Source organism: Mastigoproctus giganteus, chromosome 3 (assembly GCF_048544385.1).
Source record: "Mastigoproctus giganteus isolate SK-2022 chromosome 3, ASM4854438v1, whole genome shotgun sequence".
Taxonomy (NCBI): Eukaryota; Metazoa; Arthropoda; class Arachnida; order Uropygi; family Thelyphonidae; genus Mastigoproctus; species Mastigoproctus giganteus.
In genome coordinates, this window is record NC_143577.1 from 164,492,517 (window position 1) to 164,519,846 (window position 27,330).

The 27,330-nt window shown below is 39.4% G+C and overlaps 1 protein-coding gene across 1 annotated transcript in view; it reads left to right on the forward strand.

Moving 5' to 3' along the window:
* The window catches only part of LOC150088381 (phospholipid-transporting ATPase ABCA3-like), a 286,503-nt gene that overhangs the window by 28,911 nt on the left and 230,262 nt on the right, over window positions 1-27,330 (forward strand). Inside the window, exon 3 of the mRNA XM_090369476.1 lies at window positions 2,927-3,027. Within this exon, the coding sequence (XP_090225602.1) occupies window positions 2,927-3,027 (101 nt within the window). The remainder of the gene's footprint in view (window positions 1-2,926; window positions 3,028-27,330) is intronic.

A 27,330-nucleotide genomic window follows, 5' to 3' on the forward strand; every position in this document is an offset into this window, starting at 1 on the left:
TATACAATGGTATCATGTCTTCCTATTTCTAACAAACAAATCTTTGATAAATCATTGATAAGATGCTGTGGGCCTTCCTTGCTGCCTGTCTGCACTGATTTGAGAACTTCATCATTGACTGTATTGTAACTTCCAAATCCCTTTTTTTCTTTACTGTTTTTAGTTCAGTCTCAACAATTCATGTTATTATGGGATTGCTGTTTCTTTGAAACCTTTTCCGAAAGACCTTGTAATTTCCTGCAATTAAACATAGCTACCACTTTTGTGATCATCTTTGAGGTATAAGTCATCCTGAAGAAGCTACTCTACTGACCTTGACATCATTATATAAAAATTTTGCCATTACACCCTTTATCCCTTTTTTGATGTCCTTTAAGAAAGTCAGTAACAACAGTGGTCCCAGTACTGATCCTTGGGAAATCTCATTACATTAGCCCAATTGCAGAATCCTCGACTCTATCCATAGAGCCATGCTGCTCGCTATAACCCGGGCCTGCAGCACAGTTAGCACCCACGCGCTGCAGGTGCTGGCAGGAACCCTACCTTTAGACCTCTAAGTAGCTAATGTGGAGTATTATATGAACTCTCCAAGGGAAGAGCCTACACCTTCGCCGGCTTCGACACAGATCCTACCACAAACCGTTTGACTGAGAAAAAGAGATTTACAAATCATCTCATGCAAACCTGGCAAACCAGATGGGAGAATTCCCCAAAGGGAAAAGTCACCAAACAATTCTTCCCAACGTTGGAAAACTCTATCCAATGGCTCCAGCATGGTTCATGCCGGGACTCCACACGACCTTTCTGCTAACAGGACATGGTGCCTTTAAGGCTAAACTTACACTTACAGATGATTACACTAAACTTACAGATGACCCTACTTGCTGCTGTGGAGAGCTGGAGAGCTGGCACCACCTCATGCATGAATGCCAACTTTATGATGACCTCCGCTGCCAGCTCATCACCCGGATCACATTTTTGCCCAGAGATAGAGAACAACACCTCCTGGATGGGAGGCAGGAATATATTGCCTTCTCAAAGTTCGCTGAAGCCTTGTACAGAAGAAGACGGGACATGAATGCACACTAGCCACATAATGGTTAGAAGCCAAAATGTGCATATCACCAAAGATTACCTACAAAGCAACCATGAAGATAGACAAAAAATCTGAATGAAGGACGAATAGCAGCTGTTCTGGCGGCCTGAGCCAAGCACTATCCTGGCTCTCCTTTAATACCCCTTCCTGGCAGGAGGACGAGACGACCAGTCGCCTTGCCCCCCCCCCCCCTGCTACCCCACCTTTCCTTCTGGTGAGGCATGTGCTGCCTCACTGACCACCTGGGGGAATCTCTCTTCTGTGTCCCCCATACTTCTGCCTTTCCCCCACTCTATCTATACACGACGTGAGTGCCCTACACACTAAATTTAATCTAGCCCAAAAATAATCTTCGCCCAGTCTCCGCCTAATTATCCTACGCACTGCCCTACTCCTGCCATATTAATGGCAGGAGTAGGGCAGTGCGATGTTTGCATACAGCACACGTGCGGTATGCAAACATCCAAAGTAATTACGATTGCATGGATGCATATATATTATGTACACACTGTTGTGTATATGTGCATATATGTGTATGTGTACATAAGGTCTTTTTTTTTTTTAGGTCCTAGCTGCCAAAATCTCAGGAAATTAAGCGACAGGACCTGCCAGAGTAAATCTTAGTCTACTGATGTTTCCTGGTCTGCCTCGACGGGGCGAAGGTGGGGCAATGCTGGGCTCCAGCAGGGGTCCAGCGGCTAAATGACCAAATGAACAACGGTGCACGACATTACACAGGTACAATACCCACACACTTTTAAACCTCTGGCATTCACAGGAAACTGGTACACCCACAAAGAAAGCAATGCGGAAATGGGAGAAACCCCTGGTGCCGCATGACAACAATATACCTTACACCTTACATTAGCCCAATGTGAAGAAAACCATTAATCACAACTTTCTGCCTCCTGCTCTGCAGCCATCTAGCAATCTATTTAAGGATTTTCCCTGTGGTTTCAACATGTTACAGCTTATACACTCATCTGAGATAATATACTTACAGTCACCAGTCCCCTTTAAAGTTGTAACCTTGACATTTTAAGGAATTTTAGACCTCACTATGGTAACTATCATAACCTTAAAAAACCTGATTTTTACTGAATGCTAGAAGAATTGGATGGTGCTGAATTCTTTCTTTTTATTTCAAGATTGTTCCAGTAAGCAAGGAACGATTTTGAAGGAAGACACTAGGCAGTATAATCTATATTGCCTAGTGTCTCTTATTTTGTGAGGAATGGATGCCACACTATGACCCCTGCTTATGTTAGATTGCACCTTAGTAATCACCTGTACCAGGAATTTATAAATACTTTTCAATATTACATGGGGGGGGGGAACATAGCTATAGTTACTAAGAGTAGCATCCAGTGTAATGGTTCAAGCAGAGTAATTGACTGCTGCAAAATGAACAGACTGTACTAAAAAATTCACCAGACACAACTCTGGAGTATTTGATCTTAATATCAACTCCAACTGGTGGTTTTTAGCTTCATCTTTGTAAGAACATTTATGACAAACTTCAGTGAGGGTGCATTAAACTTCTATGGCCACTGGAGCTGTACCATAGTATTAAAAAAAATAGTACAAAGGTGTAAAGAGGTTATTCAAAATTGAGCAATAAAAGGCTGAAAAAGAATAATATATATTTTTTTACTATATGGATAAAACTTTTTTAATATTGACTGAATGAATTAATCCAAAAAATAAATTAATTCATTTTTTACTAAATGAATTAATCCTAAACTAAAATTTATTATTACCATTTATTTTATATATTTATTATTACTTTGTTTCTGTTTCTTCATATGTGATTTTTTTTTTCAATTTTAGCATATGATTATAGTGGATTTTATAGATTTCAACTGGCTGTTGATCTTGGCTATGCTGATATGGTACTTCAGAAAAAGAACATGACAACTAAAAATGCAAAGGTATTTATACTATTACTCTATTTTATCAATTGTTTTTCTTTTTTGAATTGATTAACTTCATTTTTTTTTTTTCTGTCCAGAATTTATATGCCTCCGTATAGCATTTTTAGGTGTATTCAAATTTGAAAGGCAGTTGTTAGCATAGTCATATCCATCTCTCCACATGTATTTAGCCTTCTTAGAAAGATTTGTTAACTCATCCCAAATTTAATCAAAATCTGTCAATAGAAACCTAATACTTTTTTTCAAACGTATCTTGAGTTACATTCTGTTCTGACATGAACAGAATACCATACAACGCTACATAGATTAGAGTAGGTTTCAGACTTTATTTTTTACCACAGAACCTTTTGGTAAATTTAAAAGTTCCACAGAATCTTAATATGTAAAATCCTATTACAGTGAACATTTGAGGGAACTGAAAAATCATTTCATTCTGATGAATATCACTGAAGGTTTTATCAAAAGAATCATATGTTATAGATAAATTCTGCTGCTCTTTTCTATGTAAGCACTAATTTTTGCTTTATTTCACTTAAATATTGACTTTAAAGTCAATAATAAATAAATAAAATGATGAAATATGCATACTAAAAAGTAAAATTATTTTGTTCAGAGAATGTCATTTTGAAAGTATCTTTTATTTTTAAAAAATATCACACATTCAAAAATACAGCACAAAGGCTGACAAAGAATAATATATAAAGGGTGTCTCAAAAATACACAGCATAACTTCAGGAATTAGTTCCTCATATGTAGACAATAAAAATATTTTATATCAACATAGTTCCGGAAATGCTTGGTTCCCGAGTTATTAACCGGAATGTCTTATCTCCCGCAGGTGATTTCCTTCATCCCAAGGTACTGACAGAATTTGGTGGTTTTTCATTCCAACCATATACTCAAATCAGGAGCAAGCGGATATGCACTTTATGCATATCCGCTTGCTTTTTGTTGTAAATGGCAATGCTCTCGAGACTCGTCGTTTGTACCACAAAAGGTTCCCAGAATGAAGATGTCCAGACAGGAAAACGTTTGAAGGTATCCATTGCCGCCTTTGTGAACATGGGACCTTTACACCGCTTGGTGTAAAGAGGTGGGCCAACTGCCTGGCCTCCATGATCAACTGCTTTAAACCCACTAGATTTCTTCTTGTAGGGCCATTTAAAGTCATTGGTGTATTCGACTCCGGTAGCTTATGTGGAAACTCTCTGCAATCGAATTGTGGCAGGTTGCGAGACAATACGAAACATGCCAGGAATTTGGCATCGTCTTCGTGAGTCCATGAGACATCGATGTGAGGCCTGTTTTCAGGCAGAAGGTGGACATTTTGAACAATTACTATAAGGTGATGTAAATAGTTAAGTGTCATAGACAGACCTTCAAAACTCGGAAATCAAGCATTTCTGGAACTACGTTGATGTAAAATATTTTTATTGTCTACATAAGAGGAACTCATTCCTAGAGTTATGCCATGTATTTTTGAGACACCCTGTATATATTTTACTATTTGGATAAAACTTTTTTAATATTGACCGAATGAATTAATCCAAAACTAAAATTTATTTACATATTAATCACACCAGTGATTAATATGTGAATAAATTTCTACAGTTATAAAGCAAATGCTCTCATAGCTACATTTACAGTATGGGCTGAAAACAGTGTCATTCATAATTTTCCAATAAATGTTCTCTTTTGTTGTAAATGGGTACATTTTAAGCAGAGGTGGATTTTAAGTACAGGTGGATATAAAATACAGTGCATGCCATTTAATGTGATCACATTTAATGTTATCACTTTTATGAAGCTCAAATCAGATGTATACAGCCAGGCCTCACATAACGCGAGTTCGATTAACGCGATTTTCAGTTAACGCTATTTGAAAAATGATACCACTTTTCACTTTACACGATGCAAATTTCCAGTTAACACGATCTTTTTTTTTTTTATGCGATAGTTGAAAAAGATTTGAATCGCGCGTTAAGCTTACCGCAAGTCGTACAGTCAATAAACAAACGTTTGCCTGCTGCCCGCCTCAGTGTGTTCCATCAACCATCGGAAGAAGACGTGTTACTTGTTTGTCTCCTGCTAATAAAGTCAATGCGGCGCCTCCGTAGCCAGGTGGGAAGGAGCAGCAGTGCGTAGCACACGCTTCTTGATTAGACCGGGGTTCGAGCCCGTCACCACCAAATACGGAGGATGCGGAAAGGTCATTCAGGGAATGACCACCGCATATCCCGGAGCAATATGGCCTTAGTTGCTAATGCTCCTAAAAACCAAATAACAACAACAACAACAATAAAGTCAATGCACACTTGCATAAAAATTTAAATTTTTAAATGAGCCAGATGAAAATGTTACCGCAAAGGAGATAACAGTAAAAGAATTAGTTAATCTTTTGTATCGCATAGAACCTCAAACAAAAGGTTTGAGGTTCTCTGCGATATTTATTTTGCCAGGGCCCAGAGAAGATTGTTGTCGGCTATCAGAAATTGATTGATGAAAAGAGAAAGTCAATGCTGTTCAAATATTTCCGCAACAGTCATTTCTTCATTGTGTATTTTATGTCAGCGGTTCCCAAACTTTCTCGGTTCGCGGCACCCTTAGTGTCTCAGTAATTTTTTCAAGGCGCATCCAGACCAAAAGAAATACCTAATGGTTCCGCTTAGTAGTTAGGTCCAAACAACTTAATAAGAAATGCTGAAACTGTGAACTACTTCGAGCTAGTAGTTAGTGCGGTGTCCGACAGATGTCGAGTATCGCTGTGTTTCCCTCGAAAATTTAAAATATTCTGCGGCACACAGTTTGGGAACTGCAGTTTTATGCAGTAAACATTTAATTCCATAATTATTTTTATCATCTTTTACATTGTATACAGTTAAAAAGTTATTTAAAAGGTATTTTTAAAATTCTTTATGGACATTCCAGAAGGTCAAGGACCAATTATAATTTTTCCTATTGATTATTATATTTGATTAACGCATTTGCGCGATGCGCTTTCTGGACGAATTAATCGCGTTAATTGAGGCCAGTCTGTACTAATACATAGAAAAAACAATATTTATTGTAATTAGCACTTCGGTTTGTGTTATGACTTTTTTTGCCCTATCACAGTTTATGCATGTGCAGTAGAAGTGGTTCCATAACATCCTGATTTGTTTTTGAACTCTAATATGTTCTATGTCCAGTTACTGCTGTTGCTTTATATAGTTCATATGATTGTTGGTGTTGTTATTCCATGAAAGAAATTTTTGTATCTGTGCTCATACCAATCTGACTGTTTCGTGATAGTGTTAATCCTTTTCTAATTCTTGATTTTAATATTTTCTTTATTTGATTTTAAATAGTTTGTATGGAATTATAGAAATATTATGCATTTTCATTTTTATTAATGACTTTCTCAAAGATATAGTGGACAGTCAAATTAAAGTATCTCATATTACTTGATTTTCGTGTTTTCTTTCTGTCTACCTCCACTTTTTTATGTACACTTTTCCACCCTTCATCAATAAACTTCTGAACAGCTGCATTCTTGTTTCTTCAGTTTAGCTGATCGTTATCAGTTTAGTTGAGTCCTGAAGTGATCACAATAAACAATGTACACTGTAATTCCTTGTACTGAAATTTTTCATTAAAACTATTTCAATCAAATAAGACTTACAAAGCCTATTTGTCCTATTTTAATGAAATTTGGGAAGACTTGACAATTTCTAAAAGAGCAAATATAAAATCAATAACAAAAGCTGAAAGCATCAAGGCACTCTTTGCTCAGAAACATGGAATAAATATAAATGTAAAAGCTATCAAAACTAAATATCCAGCTTACTCTTCCTTCGTTATTTCCTACCCACCAAATATGAAGCATATCATCTTGGATATAAGGTGTTGCTCCTCAGCCATTCTTGTGAACCAATACATACAGAAGACTTGGTCATGATATACAAGCATAAGAATAAAAGGATTTCACACAACCAGGATATCAGATGAAGGATAACTTCTGTGGATTATGCACAATGTCTACAACCTCTCTCTCTCTCTCTCTCTCTCTCTCCCCCCCCTCCCTCCCCCAGACCATCCTATTTCTACAGAGTTTGATACCATCTGTTTTACAGAAACATGGTTATCAATAGATAGGCAGCTGAATCTTATTCCTATAAACACCATCTACAAACAATTGTTGTGAATTTTTAGGGAGCAGGTTGGGTGGAGGTGTTTAAATACTTTTTGATGATTACTTGTAGCTGACTAGAACACAAGGGAGCCAGCTGAACAACTTTGAAGCAATCTCTACAATGCTGAGGAGCGCACTACACCAAATACAGTACTGCCTGATTTACGCTCAATGATCACTGAATTATGACCGCACTATCCATAATGGACTATGCTGCATAGCTCACAGTATAAAAAACTGAAAAGCTTCATGCTAGAGCAGTGGTAATTTGCATTTAGTTGTGCAAGGAAAAATGATAAAGTAACAGTTATGGGACGTTGTAAAGATATCGCAGAGTTTTAAATGGCATGATTGTGGGAGCTTGTGCATCGGACGCTTCCATATTGGAAACTGCATGTCTTGTCAGTTGCTCATGGCCCACTGTGGTTAAGGTGTACAAAGAATGGTGTCAAATGGGTCAAACCACCTCCCACTGACAGAACTGTAAGTGGGAGGTGGTTGTTTGGTGGAAGGAAGGTGGATGTTTGTGGTGAGTGAAGGGTGCAGCATGTTTTGTGGGCTCAATGACATGCCATTGTGGGACAGTTGACAACACATCACACTGTGGGGAATGCAAAAACAATATCAGAAATGATTTGTCTTAGTGACGACACTCAGATGTATGGAGTTCCAGAACAGATGGCCCAAGAGACACCCTCTCATTACTGCTGATCATTGTCGACAATGATCAGTAACACATTGGCCAGACACTGAAGGACTGGAAATGAGTGTGTTAGTTGAATGAGGCCAAATACCTGGTGCATGCTGCATCAGGTATTTGGCCTCATTCAACCTGGTGCATGCTGCTGACAGACACCCTATGTGGTACAAGCAACATGAGTCCATGTATCCATCATGCATGGTGCCCACTATCTCCAGGCAGGTGGTAGTGGTTGCTTGATATGGGACATGTTTTGTTTTGTCAAGAACTGGGACCCCTGTGTATGAACCAACGGTTCATGGGTGAGATCTACCAGCAGCTCTCGTTCACCCTGTCTGTTGCATTTTTTTTCTCAGCCAGAAACAGGATCTTCCAAGACAAAAATGCACTGTATTATTGGACTCACTGTGCATGTGGTTCAAGGAAGACAATGATGTATCATCCATCTTGATTGGCCTCCAAATTCACCTGACCTCAATCCAGTTGAACCTGTGGGATGTTTGGAATGGAATGTGAGGCATATGGATGTGCGGTTGTCATCTATTCTGATACGGTAAAAAGCCTTGCAGGAAACTGTCCAGAGGAATCTGCATGGCTGCAGATTCCTCTGGACACCTCTTCAGATATCTAGTGGAGTCAATGTATAGATGAATAGCTGCTGTTATCTGTGTGTATAGTGGCCCAACATTGTATTACGTAGCGGGTTATAATTCAGTGATCAGTCAGTGTACATACCCTCAGATCACAGTGAAGATTCCAGACCTGAACTTCTCACCTGGTTTGCAACAAATTTAAGTATCAAAAATTCCGACTAAGGTTGCAATGACTAACTTACTACTGCCTTTTCAGGAGGATTCTATGGTGTACCTTGTTGTCACACTTTGGACCTTTTCTCTCACTAGGATAATAACACCAGAAACTAGATGGTCAGGCTCTAGATCTAGTTTTCTATAAATTTCCAGACATAACTTTTACCTAACACCTAATCCCAATTGGGTCAGTTATCTTATCTCCAAATAGGCCTACAAGGCTGGGACAATTCATATTGAACAATTAGACTTTACACCAGCCAGTATTAAAACAAAACACTTTATTTACAATAAAATAAAATACAAGCATATGAAATGAAATAAAATATATAGTAGTCTAAAACTGATGTGATTTAATTTATAATAAAATAAAAAAAAATATATAAAATAAAATATGATGATAAAAGCGATAAAAATAGTTAATAAAATACCATAACAACTGTAGCTGTCAGAGACGCGGTCTCCTTTCTCAACAGCATATTTCTGCTGTGTGGCACATCCTTAAATAGCAGATCCACGGCACTTGTCACATGGTTCCTCGGGAATATGGCTGGAATTTCCCCTTTATGAACCGGAAATGGCTCGGGAACGCGCTAGCTGAAACCGTTCATCTCGCCCAAGAACAACGGTTTCAAAGAGGGGATGTAAGCTTACACCCTTGTCTCTATTAGTGGAATTGCTAGCTGCCCCAGTACGTAAACTCTCAAGCCATTTACGGTCCCAGAACCCCTGTGCATGATCCATGATGACAGCCATCCTCCGGGGAGATTTTATGTTGCTTCTCCCAGAAGTGTTCTGCCACGGCAGACTTTCCATAGTTTGCGGACTTTATTGCATTCATATGCTCTCCCAGACGGTCTCAGTCATCGCCCCGTCTTGCCTACATAACACACCCCACAATCCGGGCATTTAATTTCGTATACCACCCCACTGTTCGTTTCTTTCGTTATGGGATCTTTGACACGAGATATCACTGTGTACAACCTCCATCCCAGGAGTTGCACTCAGCGTATCTGGCCCCCGAATTATTCATGCAATGTGGTCTGAAACGCCCGGATAGTAGGGAATGTATGCAGTTAGTAGGGTACATTCCCAGATAGTAGGGAATGTACTGCAAACATTCCCTACTATCTGGGCCTTTCAGACCACATTGCACGAATAATTCGGGGGGGCCAGATATGCTGTGTGCAACTCCCGGGAAGGAGGTTGTACACAATGATATCTTGTGTCAAAGACCCCATAACAAAAGAAGCCAACAGTGGGGTGGTATATGAAATTAAATGCCCGGATTGTGGGGTGTTTCCCGGATAGTAGGGAATGTATGCAGTACATTCCCTACTATCCGGGCCTTTCAGACCACATTGCACGAATAATTCAGCTGTGTGCAATTCCCGGGACGGAGGTTGTAAACAGTGATATCTTGTGTCAAAGACTCCATAACGAAAGAAGCCAACAGTGGGGTGGTTTATGAAATTAAATGCCCGGATTGTGGGGCATGTTATGTAGGTGAGACGGGGCGACCACTGAAAGACCATCTGGGGAAGCATATGAATGCAATAAAGTCTGCAAATTATGGGAAGTCTGCCGTGGCAGAACACTTCTGGGAGAAGCAACATCAAATCTCCCCGGAGGATGCTGTCATCACGGATCATGCACAGGGGTTCTGGGACCATAAATGGCTTGAGAGTTTACGTATTGGGGCAGCTAGCAATTCCATTAATAGAGACAAGGGTGTACACTTACATCCCCTCTTTGAAACCGTTGTTCTTGGGTGAGATGAACGGTTTCAGCTAGCGTGCTCCCGAGCCATTTCCGGTTCCGGTGCATAAAGCGGAAATTCCAGCCATATTCCCGAGGAACTATGTGACGAGTGCCGTGAATCTGCTATTTAAGGATGTGCCACACAGCAGAAATATGCTGTTGAGAAAGGAGACTGCTGTGTCCGAAAGCTACAGTTGTTACAGTATTTTATTAACTGTTTTTATCGCTTTTATCATCATATTTTATTTTATATATATTTTTTTATTTTATTGTAAATTAAATCACATCAGTTTTAGACTACTATATATTTTATTTCATTTCATTTCATTTTATATGCTTGTATTTTATTTTATTGTAAATAAAGTGTTTTAGTTGCAGGATTGAAATTTGTTCATTTGAATACCGGCTGGTGTAAAGTCTAATTGTTCAATATGGATCAGTTATCAATTGCATGTAATCTATCACTACAAAGCAATTTCCATGTGCTTACTGATGCACAGAATCAGCTAAGGTTTTCTTCTCCATTAAATATCTGAATTTACACATTTAAAGAGTTGTCTAAACTGCTTTGACCGGAGACATCTTTATTCAAAGTTGATAGACAATTCTATCCTTGACTTGTCAGAACAGTCGAAGTTGATTGCTGCCCTTGGAGCAGCCAAAGAAGTCAGGCCTTGGAGTCAAATTAAGAAGGCTAAGCTGGCCTTTGTTAGGAAGCAGGAGGCCTGCTGAAAATGGCTGAAATCTTAACTTTCTTCAGACTTTAACATCTATAAAAAAATACAGAGCAAATTTCTTGAAAAAGAAAAGGCAAGTCAATAACAAAACTGTTTTTGAAGGTTGAAAAGGCCTGGAAGGATTTTCTCACCGACTGCATCACACTGACATAAACCAAAAGCTCGTCCAGGAATGGACACAAAGTAACTTTCAGCAGATTTGCCTACCTCACCCCAACTTCTCTAACACAGGTGTGCAGTGACTTTAACTTGCTAACCTAAGTCACAGACAGGCTATTGAAATATCCAGAGAGAACCTTATTGATATCATAAAAAAAATTACCAAACAAAGCTATACTGAGTCTAGATCAGTTGTTCCCAAACTTTTTCAAGTCACCGCCCCCTTGGTTCCATAAATGCATCCCCAACGCCACCCCAGTCCTAACTTATAAAAATATTTTTCAGAGTGGCAGACTGCACGACCCAATTGTAAAGAGAAAAACAAATCCAAGAGCTCATAATAATGGTGGTTGCAAAGAAAGGGCCAAAAAACTATAATTCAAAACAGTAATGATTAATTGCACATTTATTTCAAATCCAATAAAAGTTTTATTTTATTTCAAGATATTGAAATTACTGGACTAGTGATCCTAGCATTTCAAAATCTGACACTCATTTAATAAAAGTCTTAAAACTACATATAGTAACAAGTTCATTTTTATGTAAATTTTTAATGCAAGGGATGGGCTTGATAACATAATACCAGTTTCTCAATGTCTGGTTTAAAGTCGCTTAGGAGTCTTAAATCACCACGTTCAGTAATCTGCAGTCTGTTTCTTTGCTTGGAGAAAAGTTGGATGGTCACACTAAAACCATGCTCTACTAAATACAAAGTTGGGAATTTTAGAAAACAGGCCTTGTGCGTCGGGTTGCATTATATCATCAAAGTTTCTTGCGATGACCGACTAACTGGTTAAAATAAATTTATTAAAATAAAAATGATATATACATAAGATAAAACAGAAATAAAATAAGATAAAAGCGTTAAAATACAATAAGATAAGAGTTAAAATACAATAAGATAAAAGCGTTAAAATACATAGTAGCTTTCAAAGCAAAGTGCCTCTTCATCAGCTAGTCTGTGAATGGTGTACTTCAGTATATATTGATGGTTACAATAGCACAAGTCAGCTGGGTATGATCATGTATCACGAGTCTGGTGTCAGTAAAGCAGAATTATGTACACGTGATGATCGCCAGCGCTCATCGCACTGCGATACAGTACATTCCATAATGGGGTGTAAGTGTACTCCCCTCGTCCGATTCATAGTACTATTATTGGTGGCAATGTGTAGTGCTTCAAGCCATGAGTGCTGACGGTAATCACGTGAATAGTTGACTATTTCAATATCCTGTCGGGGATGAAGATTGTGCTGCTCAACCCAATAACGTTCAGCAATTGCGGAGCATTCAAAATTAGTGGTTTGCAGAGTCACCTCATGCTCAGAAACCTGATCTTTCAATCTTCTACCAGACTCACCTACATAACACCCCCCACAATCCGGCCACATAATAAGGTATGCGGAACCACTCCGTAGGAAACAAGGAACAGGTGTTTTCACCTTAGAAATAATAGATTGTAATTTCCTCCCTAGAAGTTGCACACATCGTATATGATGGAGATGCAAAATCCTAACAAGACGTTCCGACACGCTCAGATAATAGGGGATATTGGTGGTACACATCGTATATGATGGAGATGCAATATCCTAACAAGACGTTCCGACACGTTCAGATAATAGGGGATGTTGGTGGTAGAGATAAATTGATTGACGCAAGGTGGGTAAGATTTCTTAACAAATTCGTGAGCCTGAAGCTCGCATATATCTAGAACATGAAGTGGATAGCTGCAATTTGAAAGCTCCGCCCTAATTTTAGAAATCTCCAATTGCCTGTCACCAGTCGAACTAGAGTGCATCCAAGTGTGGGAGAATAAAGTACGGGCAGTACTACGTAAATGACTAGGGGTGTGCGCAAAGCCATAATTGGTAAATTGGCATGCGCACATTGGATTCCTAAAAACGGAAGTTACTAAACGCGAATCCACGCGTTGTACTAACACATCCAAAAAAGGAAGGGTATTTCAATCTCTAGTTCAATAGTAAACTGATGGGTGACAGGGAATTGAGATATTGCAGCAGGAAAAATTCTGATCCCCAGGGTACAATTGCAAAAATATCATCAACATAACGACACTAGAGAGTGATAGGAATAGGTAAGTTCAGGAAAATCTGACTCGCAAGTTCCTCCATGGTGATATTGGCCACGATAAGACTAACAGGGGCACCCATAGCTGTGCCCTGTATTTGGCGAAACAGAGTCATTTAACATGATCACGCCCCCCCCCATTAAACACAGATTGAAGTTTTCTGAGCAGGTTAAACACTGCTCAGAAAACTTCATATATGCCTACACAATTACTACCAGGTCCTTTTCATTCCCTACACTCTCAGTAGTACCACATTACTTGATACATTACTCTGGGGTTACTGCTTCCCAGTACTTTACACTTGACAATGTTAAACTTAAGTTTCCACCTCTCAGCCCATCTGCTCAACTTTTCTAGATCCTGTTTCTAGATCCAGCAGCGTACTGTCATTAGAGTCATTAACAATCCTGCCGACCTTTGTATCATTTGCAAACTTGGACATTAAGCCTGATATACCATCATCAATATCATTAATAAATACAGGAAACAACAATGGACCAAACACTGAACCCTGGGGGACTCCACTAATAACATTAGTCCATGAACAGCAGGGTCCATTGATTACCATTCTGTCTTCTTCCACTCAACCATCTGCTGACTGGGTTAGCCAGGTGAGTAAAGTGCCTGCCTAGCAACCCAAAGGTCTCGGGTTTGAATCCCACCTCGGGCTTGGATCAGAGTAAAAATGCAAAAACCTTGGGAGGTGCATTATGGCCACAGAAGCCGATGCGCCAACAAATAACAAAAAAAAAAAAAAAAAAATGTGTGAATGTAAATGCAAAATACTCATTTAGTTTTAGTTTGTTAGCTACCTGAGCAGGATCATACACAGTTGAACCACTGATATCAAGTGGACCAATCTGATTCATCCCCTTCCTTCTAGAGTTTACATAAGTAAAGAACTCTTTGCTGTTTTTCTTTGCATCCCTTGCCAAAAATTTCTCGTAATCTGCCTTCGCCTGCCTAACCTCCTTTGTAACTTGGTTACAGATCAACTTGTATCTATCATAGGCTTCTGTGTCATGTGTTAATTTGTATGTATCCCATGCATGTTTCTTCTCTGCCATATGCCTCATCAGTTCATCTGACATCCATTTAGGCCTAAACCTTGAACAATATTTCTTAGTTGGTATGTAAAGCCTAGTAGCTTCCAAGATAAGTTCTTTGAATGCTTCCCATTTTGCATTTGCTGTTGGTAACATCATCAGTTGGTCCCACTGTATAGAATTTAAATACTGTCTCAGTCCATCGTAGTCGCCTTTACGAAAGCAATAACCCTTCCCTTTACCCCTTATGGTAGTTACCTCTTTGAGTAAATCCCACTTCAGCACACTGTGACCACTTCCACCTAGTGGTTCATTTATCTCCAGATTCTCCACTACCCTCAGTGTAACACCACCAGTTGGTAACTTGGTTTTTGTGGCCTTTATAACTTGGTTACAGACCTGTTTATATCTATCATAGGCTTCCGTGTCACCTGTTAATTTATATGTATTCCACGCATTTTTCTCCTCTGCCACATGTCCTAATAGTTCATCTGACATCCATTTAGGCCTAAACCTTGAACAATATTTCTTAGTTGGTATGAAAAGCCTAGTAGCTTCCAAGATTAATTCTTTGAATGCTTCCCATTTTGAATTTGCTGTTAGTAACATCATCAGATGGTCCCACTGTATAGAATTTAAATACTGTCTCAGAGCGCCGTAGTCACCTTTTCAAAAGCAAAAACCCTTTACCCCTGATGGTAGTTATCTCTTTGAGTAAATCCCACATCAGCACACTGTGATCACTGCCACCTAGTGGTTCCTTTATCTTCCAATTCTTAATGCATGAAGAATCGCTACTGATAATCAGATCAAGAGTATTACTCCCTCTAGTTGCCTCCTGAACATGCTGCTGTAGAAAACAATCTTCCATTAAATCCACAAAAGTCTTGCTAGTGTGTGAGTAACCAACCCACAAGCTCCAGTCAATATCTGGGAAATTAAAATCCACCATTATAAGACTCTCTGATTTACTGGCCCACTCTATTTCCTTGTATAGTTTCTTATTATACTCATCAGAGTCATTAGGCATATAACATGCTCCTACTCAATTTTGATCTCCCAGTGCTTATGTCACACCAAACTGACCCGACACTGCACTGTACAAGTCGACTGGCTATACTTCCTTGAATTTTATGTTTTTCTAATCTAATAGCATAATCTCTCCTCCCTTCCTATCCTGCTATTCATCCTGCACACATTGTACTCACTGAATTCCAGTTCTGCATTCCTTATATCTGTGTGACACCACGTCTCTGATATCCCAACAATATCTGCCTTTGATGTTTTGACCAACACCTCAAATTCATCATATTTATTTACCAAACTTCTAGCATTGGTGTACATGCAAGTATACATGAACCTGTTCCTATTCTTAGTTACCCTAACACAGCCCATGTATTTACTTGTTCTGCAGTGACTCCTAGCAGTCTCTGGAATCCCCTGCACCTTGTTTTCCAGGCTGCCGCTCATTCCAATAAAAGCAGTAAAAGAATCACTTTCACCTCTGCCAGTGGCTACTGCTAATCTATTAGTCTGTGTATCCCCCCCCCAATGTAGCAGTTTTCTGACCCACATAACTCTGCCTCGATAGCATTAGCAAATTAAGCATGCATCTGGATAAATACTGCGAAGATAAGCATTACAGCTGATGAGAACTGTTATCAGCTGATGAATCTTTATTGACTGTTCAATCTGTTTTATTGACTTAAATTGGCATATTAATTTATTTTCTAGAAGTAGCTTTATATTCCTAGTTACGATACTTAGTTTATTTTGAACTTAGATAGAGATTTTGTAGGTTATTACTTAGTATCAGTATCCAATCCACGTGTTGGACAAGATTTTGCTGCTCCAGTGAACTCTAAATTTTTAATTATATTTAGCTGTTTTATTGACTTAATTGTCATATTAAATTATTTTCTGTAAGTAGCTTATAGTCCTAGTCAAGTGCCTTGGTTTATTTTTAATTTAGATAGTGATTTTGAAAGTAATACTTAGTGTCCATAGATTTACCGTTAGTAACTTGCCACTATTGTTATATGATACGTATATCCCAAACTAGTTACCGTAAGGTTTAACGTAAAACTAGATGCCGAAACATGTAGCACTGTTTTAGAAATCTGTTAGCTTAGCTTGTTTGTTTGTTATTTGGTTTTTAGGAGCATTAGCAACTAAGGCCATATTGGGCCGGGGATATGTGGTGGTCATTCCCTGACCTTTCCACATCCTCCGTATTTGGTGGTGACGGGCTCGAACCCCGGTCTAATCAAGAAGCATGTGCTACGCTCTGCTGCTCCTTCCCACCTGGCTACGGAGGCACCTTAGCTTAGCTTAGTATATTGTTAGTTATATTGTTGTACATGTTCGCATTAATGACCCTAAGAGTAAGAGACCTGCAGATTTACTTAACAAGTACAGGTCAATGCTGAAAAATGTTGCGAGCTAGGTTTGAATTTGAAAGTGTCTGCAATTCTGTCCAGACATGATAGGAAGGAGTATATGATGAGAGCCTTGTCAATCAATTTGGCCTTGGAGAGATTGTGCAAGGCTGATGGGTTAGAATTTTTATTAGCATGGTCTGTGCTTGCTAACAGCAGAAACTGCTTCTACAGGGATGGGATACACTTAAATAGAAAGGGTGCAAGAATATTTGCTGAAGCTATCGAGGCATTGTTAGGTCGGTCACAAAACTGCTAGCTTTGGCGGAGTCGCAGACTAAAAGATTACTAGTAGCCGCAGGCAGAGGTGAAAGTGATCTTTGCACTGCTTCTATTGTAACAAGCAGCAGCCTAGAGAGCAAGTTGCTGGGGACTTGAGCTGCTGGGAGTGATCATGGAACAAATAAATACATGGGCTGTGTTAGGATAACTAAGAGTAAGAACGGGTGCATGTATACTTGCATGTACACCAATGCTAGAAATATAGTATATAAATTTGATGAATTTAAAGTGCTGGTCTCAAGATATCAAAGACAGATATTGTTGGGATATCATAGATATGGTGTCACACAGATATATGCAGTGCAGAATTGGCATTTGGGGAGTATAACATGTACAGAAAGGATACACAGGGTAGGAAGGGAGGAGGGGTTATGCTGTTAGTTAAGAAACACATAAAATCTAAGGAAGTGCATCCAGTTGACATAGATGGACAGTGCAATGTTGAGTCAGTTTGGTGTGATGTAAGCACTGGGAGATCAAAAATTAGTGTAGGAGTGTGTTATAGGTGTATTGATTCTAATGAGGACAATTAGGTTTTCGGTTTACCGATGGGTTTGAACCTGAGCGGTCTTACAGCAGAAATCTATCTTGCCAATATCGAAGATATTCATTTAACACTGTTTCTTCTCTGCATTACTTACTATGGGAGATATATATTGAATATATATTTGTCATAACAGATCACAACACCACTCAAGACATTCTACGGGTACTCAATAATATTTACACAAGACTACATTATACACTGCAGGAGGAACGGGTAGAAACAAAAGCCCTAAACTTCTTAAATTTCATCCTCACACGCGACATGCAAAAAATTCAAGTTAGCATTTACTGAAAACCCCCCAATTCGGGGATGTATCTACATTACCGAAGTTGTCATCCATTCATGTATAAGAGATCTATTATATTTAACTAGTTTCTCAACGCTTACAAATATTCCACGTCTGAACCCACCTTACACTCAGAAATTGTTACACTAACTGATAGGTTTTTAAATAGAGGCTATCCTCACTCCGTTATAAATCAAATCAGGTTACAGGCTAAAAATAAAATTAATTACACCAATAAAACACATTTTATTTCCATACCATTCATTGAACAATGGTACAGGCAGCTTAATAAACTCTTCAGAAATACTGAATTCAAAATAATAGCCAGGCCCATGCAGAAACTCCATAATATATTAAAAATCACACAATACTTCCTTCTTGCTTGGCACAGGTAAATGATCCTGTGTACAAGATTTCATGTAGTCAGTGTGATTCATCGTATGAGGGTTCTGCTCGTTGCACGTTAGAGTTACGTGTCAAGCAACATGCTGCTTCCATCCGCACTTCGTGCGCAAATGTGTCGGAACTGGCTTTTCATACGATCAGTGATGGTCACATATTCCTATTCAGTGAAGCGGTAATTTTAAATATACAACACGGCCTTATCTAATTTCAGATTTTTGGTCTTTTTTACGCATGCCCCAATATAAATACTCTCTCTATATTTCAGAGTCAAATACACACACAAACAATTTGTGATATTCCCATTCTGTGAACACAGCGATCAACCGAAAAGCGTGGTCTGCTTACGGAAGGGAAACAGCTGTTCATTTCGTTTAATTTGAGTATTCATCCAAATCATAACTTTTAATCCATTTAATTTTAAATAGTTTTAATCTTTTTAATTGTGATTTTAATAGTGTTTTTAACCAGTGATTTTAATTATTTATTATCGGAACCAGTTTTAACTATTTATTATGATACAATGTCTTCTCACACTTGTGGTCTTGCTGTGGTGGTTTGATGTGTTTCGGGATCGGGTTGAAGTTCTTGGCTTTCGGTTCCGTTGCGCATCGGATTTGGTCATATCTCTATCAGTGAAGGAATTCATTATTCGTTTTTTTTTTTTTTTTTTTTTTTTTCAATTTTTTCATCTTATTTTATTCATCACATATGAGAGAGAATTGACTGGAAGCATTCCACGAAAAAGATTGAGGTAATCTCTTACTTTTTAATAACGAGCACATGAAAAATTATACAGAAAAATAGTGGGCTAGAAAATCAGTGTTTTATAATGGGGGATTTTATCTTCCCAGATATTGACTGGAACTTTTGGGTTGGTCACATGCACACTAGCAAGGCTTTTGTGCATTTATTGGATGATTGTTTTCTACAGCAGCATGTTAGAGAGGCAACAAGACGGAGTAACACTCTTGATGTAGTTATCAGCAGTGATTATTCATGCATTAAGAATTTCCAGATAAAGGAACACTAGTTGGCAGTGATCACAGTGTAATGATGTGGGATTAATTAAAGATGTAACTACCACCAGGGGTAAAGGTAAGGGTTTTTGCTTTCGTAAAAGGTGATACAGTGGTCTCAGATTTTTTAGGTTCTATGCAGTGGGACCAAATGATGATGTTACCAAAAGCCAATTCTAAATGGGAAGTATTAAAGGAAGTAATTTTGGAAGCTACTACGCTTTTTGTTCCAACTAAGAAATATGGCTCTAGTTTAGGCCCAGATAGATGTCAGATGAACTAATGAGACTTGTGGCAGAGAAGAAAAATGCATGGGATGTGCATAAATTGTCAGGCGACACAGAAGCCTAGAGTAGATACAATCTAGTCTATAATCAAGTCACAGAGGAGGTTAGGCAAGCAAAGGTTGATTATGAGAAATCCTTGGCAAAGGATGCAAAGAAAAACAACAAAGACTTCTTTATTTATGTAAACTTTAGAACGAAGGGCATGAATCAGATTTGTCCACTTGATGTTGTGGTTCAACTGTTGATGATCCTGCTCAGATAGCTGATAAACTGAATGTGTATTTTGACACTACATTCACACATGAGGAATTCTGTAAGGAAGGGGAGGACAAAAGTTTACTAAACTCTAAAAGGGAGCTAAATGATTTTGTAATAGCTGAGAGCAAAATGGAGGAGAAATTACTGAAGTTAAACATAAAAAAAAAAAAAAAAAGCATCTGGAAGGATGGAATCTATCCAGTTATATTGAAGGAGACAGCGAGTGAACTAAGCAAACCCTTAGCCATAATTATGAGAGCATCCTTAGACTCTTGGGAGATCCCCATGGACTGGAGATGTGCAAATATATTCCCAATTCACAAAGGGAGTTCAAAGGGTGATGCAAATAATTATAGACCTGTTAGTTTAACTACTGTTCCAGGGAAAATAATGGAGTCACTGGTTTAAGAAGTGATGCAGGATCACCTAGACAAGACTTCAGTAATAGTTCAGACACAGCATGGGTTTGTCAAGGGGGAAGTCTTGTCTGACCAATTTGATTGACTACTACGATGTGGTCACAAAGGAACTGGATGTAAACTCTAGAAGGAAGGGGATGAATCATATTGGTCCACTTGATGTCGATGGATCAACTGTTGATGATCCTGCTCAGGTAGCTAACAAACTAAATGAATATTTTGCATCGACATTCACACACGAGGAGTTATTCAGCGAGGGGAATGCCAGAGGTGTATTCAACTCTGGCAGTAAGCTAGAGAATCTTGTAATAACTGAGAGTAAAGTGGAGGAGAAATTGTTGAAGATAAATACAAGAAAGGCACCTGGGGTGGATGGGATCTATCCAGTTATATTAAAGGAGGCAGCAAAGGAAGTAAGCTAACCCTTAGCCATAATTATGAGAGCTTCCTTGGACTCAGGGGAAGTACCCATGGACTGGAGATGTGCAAATGTGACCCCAATTCATAAAGGAGGATCAAAAAGGCGACACAAGTAATTATAGACCTGTTAGTTTAACTTCTGTTCCCAGAAAATTAATGGAGGCACTAGTTAAAGAAGCACTGCAGGATCATCTAGACAAGACTTCAGTTATAGCTCAGACACAGCATGGTTTTGTTAAGGGGAAGTCTTGCCTGACCAATTTGATTGGATACTATGATGCAGTCACAAAAGAACTGGATGCAGGGAATAACTTTGATATTATATACTTGGATCTTAGAAAGGCTTTTGATACTGTTGCACATGGAAGACTGCCGCACAAATTGGAGCAGTCTGGCATTGGAGGCAAATTGCTGCTATGGATAAAGGGGTGGTTAGGGGGAGAAGACAGAGAGTGGTAATCAATGGACACTGCTCATCATGGACTAATGTTATCAGTGGAGTCCCTCGGGGTTCAGTATTGGGACCATTATTGTTTTCTGTGTTTATAAATGATATTGATGATGGTATATCAAGCTTAATGTCCAAGTTTGCAGACGATACGAAGGTTGGCAGGGTTGTCAAGGACACTACTGACACTATGCTACTGCAACAGGATCTGGAACAGTTGAGTAGATGGGCTGAGAGGTGACAAATGAAGTTTAACATTGACAAATGTAGTAGTAGTAGTAGTAGTGGCACATGATGCAAGAAAGCAAGTGTAGGAGCTTATGCAGCATCAGCCAAAAAAAAAAAAAAAAAAAAAAAAATCACACCATTCCCTCCAAATGCCTGTCCAGTTCCTCCTTAAATTTATTTAACCTATCAACTTCCACAACGACAGATGGAAGTTTGTTCCAGCAATTAACCACCCGCTGGCTAAAGGCAAATTTCCGCACATCTATTCTACATCTGTCCTTTCTTAATTTGAACTTATGTCCCCGTAGGTTTGTAATCTGAACAAGTGGAAGGATCCCATCAGAATTCAGCGTGCTCAACCCATTCAAGGCCTTATAGACCTCAATTAGATCACCGCGCAGGTGCCTAGTCTCCAGCCACTGCAATTTGCAGAACTTAAGCCTCTCTTGGTAAGAGAATCCCTTCATTCCCCTCACCAATCGTGTTGCTCTTCTCTGTACACGCTCAAGCAAATCTACATCCTTCCTAAAATGAGGCCTCCAGACCTGTACGCAGTACTCAAGGCGTGGCCTGACCATTGCCTTATACAGAGGGACAATCACCTCCTTTTCCCTGCTAGCAAAATTCCTATATATCATTGACAAAACCCCATGACCTGCCCTAGCAGCCTGTCTGCATTGCTCAGAAAACTTCATATCTGACTGCGCAATTACTCCCAGGTCTTTTTCATTTTCTACCACCTTAAGTGTAGTACCACACAGTTGGTACGTTTCTCTGGGGTTACTTCTACCCATATGCAGTACTTTGCATTTGTCAAGGTTGAACTTCAGTTGCCACTTCTTAGCCCATCTGCCCAAATTATCTAGATCCTGTTGCAGTAGCACACTGCCATTACTGTCATTAACAACCCTGCCAACCTTTGTGTCATCTGCAGACTTCGACATTAAGCCTGATATACCTTCATCAATATCATTGATAAATACACAAAACAACAGTGGACCCAACACCGAACCCTGTGGGACTCCACTAATAACATTAGTCCACGAGAGCAGCACCCATTGATTACCACCCTCTGTCTTCTCCCACTTAACCATCCTTTTATCCATTGTAGCAACTTACCCTTAATACCATTCTGCTCCAATTTGTACAGTAGTCTTCCATGCGCAACAGTGTCAAAAGCTTTCCTGAAATCCAAGTATATGATATCAAAATTATTTTTTGCATCCAGTTCCTTTGTGACCACATCATAATAACCAATCAAATTTGTCAGACAAGACTTTCCCTTAACAAACCCATGCTGTGTTTGAATTATTGCTGCAGTCTTGTCTAGATGATCCTGCAATGCATCTTTAACCAGTGACTCCATTATTTTACCCGGAACAGAAGTTAAACTAACTGGTCTGTAATTACTCGTGTCACCCTTCGATCCACCTTTGTGAATTGGGGACACATTTGCACATCTCCAGTCCGTGGGAACCTCCCCTGAGTCCAAGGATGCTCTCATAATTATGGCTAAGGGTTTGCTTAGTTGCTTTGCCGCCTCCTTTAAAATAACTGGATAGATCCCATCCACCCCAGGTGCCTTTCTTATGTTTAACTTCAACAATTTCTCCTCCACTTTGCTCTCAGTTATTACAAAATCATTAAGCACACTGCTACAATTTGATAACCTTCTTCCATTTTCAAACTGTAATAATTCCTCACGTGTGAATGTAGATGCAAAATACTCATTCAGTTTGTTTGCTATCTGAGCAGGATCATCAACAGTCGAACCATCGATGTCAAGTGGACCAATCATATTCATCCCCTTCCTTTTAGAGTTTATATAAGTAAAGAAATCCTTGCTGTTTTTCTTAGCATCCTTTGCCAAAGATTTCTCGTAATCCGCCTTCGCCTGCCGAACCTCCTTTGTGACCTGATTACAGACTAGCTTATATCTGCCACAGGCTTCTGTGTCACCTGATAATTTATATGCATCCCATGCATTTTTCTTCTCTGTCACGAGTCTCATTAGTTCATTTGATTACCATTTAGGCCTAAACCTTGAACGATATTTCTTAACCGGTATATAATGTCTAGTAGCTTCCACGATTAATTCCTTGAATGCTTCCCACTTAGAATTTACTGTTGGTAACATCGTCAGTTGATCCCACTGTACAGAATTTAAAAACTGTCTGAGACCACTGTACTCCCCTTTACGGAAGCAAACACCCTTTCCTTTACCCCTGACGATAGTTACCTCTTTGAGTAAATCCCACTTCAGCACACTGTGATCACTGCCACCTAGTGGTTCCTTTATCTGCAAATTCTTAACAAACGAATGATCACTGCTGATAACCAGATCAAGAGTGTTACTTTCTCTGGTTGCCTCTCGAACATGCTGCTGCAGAAAACAATCATCCAATAAATCCACAAAAGTCTGACTGGTGTGTGAGTGACCAACCCACAAGTTCCAGTCAATATCTGGGAAGTTAAAATCCCCCATTATAAGACATTCAGATTTACTGGCCCACTCTATTTCTCTGTACAATTGTTCATTGTACTCATTCAAGTCATTAGGCCTATAACACACTCCTACCCTTATTTTTCCTTTCGCAGTGCTTATCTCACATCAAACTGACTCAACAGAGCACTGTTCATCTATATTAACTGGGTGCACTTCCTTTGATTTTATGTTTTTCTTAATTAACAGCATAACACCCCCTCCCTTTTTGTCTTGTCTATCCTTTCTGTACACATTGTACTCCCCAAATTCCAGTTCTGCATTCCTTATATCTTTGTGACACCACGTCTCTGCTATCCCAACAATATCCACCTTTGATGTCTTGACCAACACTTCAAATTCATCAAATTTATTTACTATACTTCTAGCATTGTTATACATGCAAGCATACATGCTCCTATGCCTATTCCTTGTTACCCTAACACATCCCATATACCCAACTATTCCATGATGACTGCCATCCGTCCCTGAAACCCCCAACACCCCTCGCTCCAGGTCGCTTCTTATTCTAATAGAAGTTGTGTAAAGTACTACATATGGGAAACAGCAACTCCAGAGCAATGTATCAACTGTGTGGTACTACACTGACAGGGGTAGAGAATGAAAGGGACCTGGGGGTGGTTGTGCAGGTAGATATGAAGTTTTCTGAGCAGTGCAGATGGGCTGCAAGAGTAGCTCATGGTGTATTGTCGATGATATATAGGAATTTTACTAGCAAGGATAAGGAGGTGATTATTCCCTTGTATAAGGCAATGGTCAGGCCACACCTAGAGTACTGTATACAGGTCTGGAGGCCTCATTTCAAGAAGGATGTAGGAATGCTGGAACGAGTACAGAGAAGGGCAACAAGATTGGTGAATGGAACAAAGGGGTGCTCTTTCGAAGAAAGGCTTAAGTTTTGCAAATTACAGTGTCTGGAGACTAGGCACCAGCGAGGTGATCTGATTGAGGTGTATAAAGCCTTGAATGGTTTAAGCATGCTCAATGCTGATGGGATTTTTCCTCTTGCTCAGAAAAATCACCTGAGAGGGCATAAATTCTAATTGAGGAAAGACAGATGTAGGATAGACGTGAGGAAATTTGCCTTTAGCCAGCGGGTGGTTGGTTGGTGGAACAGACTTCCATCCCTTGTAGTGGAAGTTGATAGCCTAAATAAGTTTAAGGCTCAGCTGGACAGGTATTTCGAACGAACAGAGGGGTGAAGTGGAAGTGGTTATTTTTTATTTATTTATTTTTTTTTTTTGGCTGATGCTGCATAAGCTTGCTTTCTTGCATCAAATGCCTCTACTAATGCTAATGGATGCAGAAAGTAATTTTGATATCATATACTTGGATTTCAGGAAAGCTTGATACTGTTGCACAAGGAAGACTGCTGTACAAATTATAGCAGTATGGCATTAAGGGCAAGTTGCTGCAATGAATAAAGGGATGTTTGAGTGGGAGACGACAGAGAGTGGTAATCAATGGACACTGTGCTACATTGACTGATATTATTAGTGGAGTAACTCAAGGTTTTGGTGTTGTGCCCATTGTTGTTTTGTGTATTTAATAATGATATCGATGAAGGTATATCTGGCTTAATTTCCAAGTTTGCTGATGATACAAAGGTTGGCAGGGTTGTTAATGGTAGTAAAAACAGCATGCTACTGCAACAAGAACAGAAAAGTTAGGTAGATGGGCTGAGAAGTGGCAACTGAAGTTTAGCCTTGGCGAATGCAAAGTACTGCATATGGGTAGCTGTAACCCAAGAGAAACATACCAACTGTGTGGTACTACACTCAGGATGGTGGAGAATGAAACAGACCTGGAGTAATTGTGCAGTCAGATGTGAAGTTCTCTGAGCAGTGTAGGCAGGCTGCTACAGCAGGTCATGGAGTTTTGTCAATTATATATAGGAATTTTGCTAGCAGAGACAAGGAGGTGATTATACCTTTTGTATAAGGCAATTATCAAGCCACACTTTGAGTATTGTGTACAGGTCTGAGGCCTCATTTTAGGAAGGATGTAGAGTTGCTAGAACGAGTACAGAGAAGGACAACAAGATTGGTGAGAGGAACCAAAGGGGTGCTCTTACGAAGAAAGGCTGAAGTTCTGCAAATTGCAGCATCTGGAGACTAGGCACCTGCAAGGTGATCTGATTGAGGGGTACAAGGTTTTGAATGGTTTGAGCAGGCTTCACACATTGCTTTTCTGGCTCAGATTAAGAACCTGAGGGGGCATGGATTCAAATTGAGGAAAGACCATTGTAGAATAGATGTATGGAAGTTTGCCTTTATCCATGCGTAGTTGGTTGCTGGAACAGACTTTCATCTGTTGTTGTGGAAGTTGATAGCTTAAATAAATTTAAGGCTGAACTAGACAAACATTTGGAGTGACCAGATGGGTGAATTGGGAAGGTTTTTTTGGTTTTTTTTTTGACTGATGAATCTATAAGCTAGCTTTCTTGCATCGTATTGTAAGATCCTAATCTTACAATTGCAGAAAAATAAATTTTTGCAAAATTTTGAACTTTATTATATATATTGAACAGACAGGGTTAAGCAAATTTCTGTTGCGTTTCCACAGTTTGTTTCATTAGAGAGCGGATTAGCATTGTCAATAGGGGGGGTAGTTCTGTCTAGCCGACCGGGCTAGCCGAGTGGGTAAAGTACCTGCCCGGCAACCCAAAGGTCGCGGGTTCGATTCCCGCCTCGGGCTTGGATCAAAGTACTGCAAAAACCTTGGGAGGTGCAATATGGCCACAGAAGCTGATGCGCCAACAACTACCAAAAAAAAAAAAAAAAAAAAAGTTCTGTCTATAACTAAACAATAGGAGTGTCAGTTAGAAGCCATTTTGTTTACGGTAAATAGAGTGGGAGTTGTACTTGAAGAAAGTGAACAAAGAGACATCCCCACCCCCCAAGAAAGGGTTAGAACTGCAAAGAAGAAAGGCCCGGAATTCTGGAGCAAGCCAAGATCTGATATTATGGCGCTGAATAAACAGGCCAACCCTGAAGTGCGCTCTTATAAATTTCTAGGGTGGTCACTTCAAAAAGGTGTAATGAAAGGGGTAAGTGAACAAGGATTGTCAGAAGAAGTGTTCCAAAAATTTCTAAACATCCAAATGTCCCCGCTACGACTAAAGTTGCTTGACTAACCAGAACGGGGGCCAAGACAGTGGATAAAGAATTGAGCGAATAAGAATAAAGATGAAAAAAAAGAAATTAATGGTGATTGGTAAAGAAAAGGGGGAAGAGGGATGAGCAAAAAGGAGAAACAAGAGTGAAAGGAGACAAAATTTTCGGGGAGTGA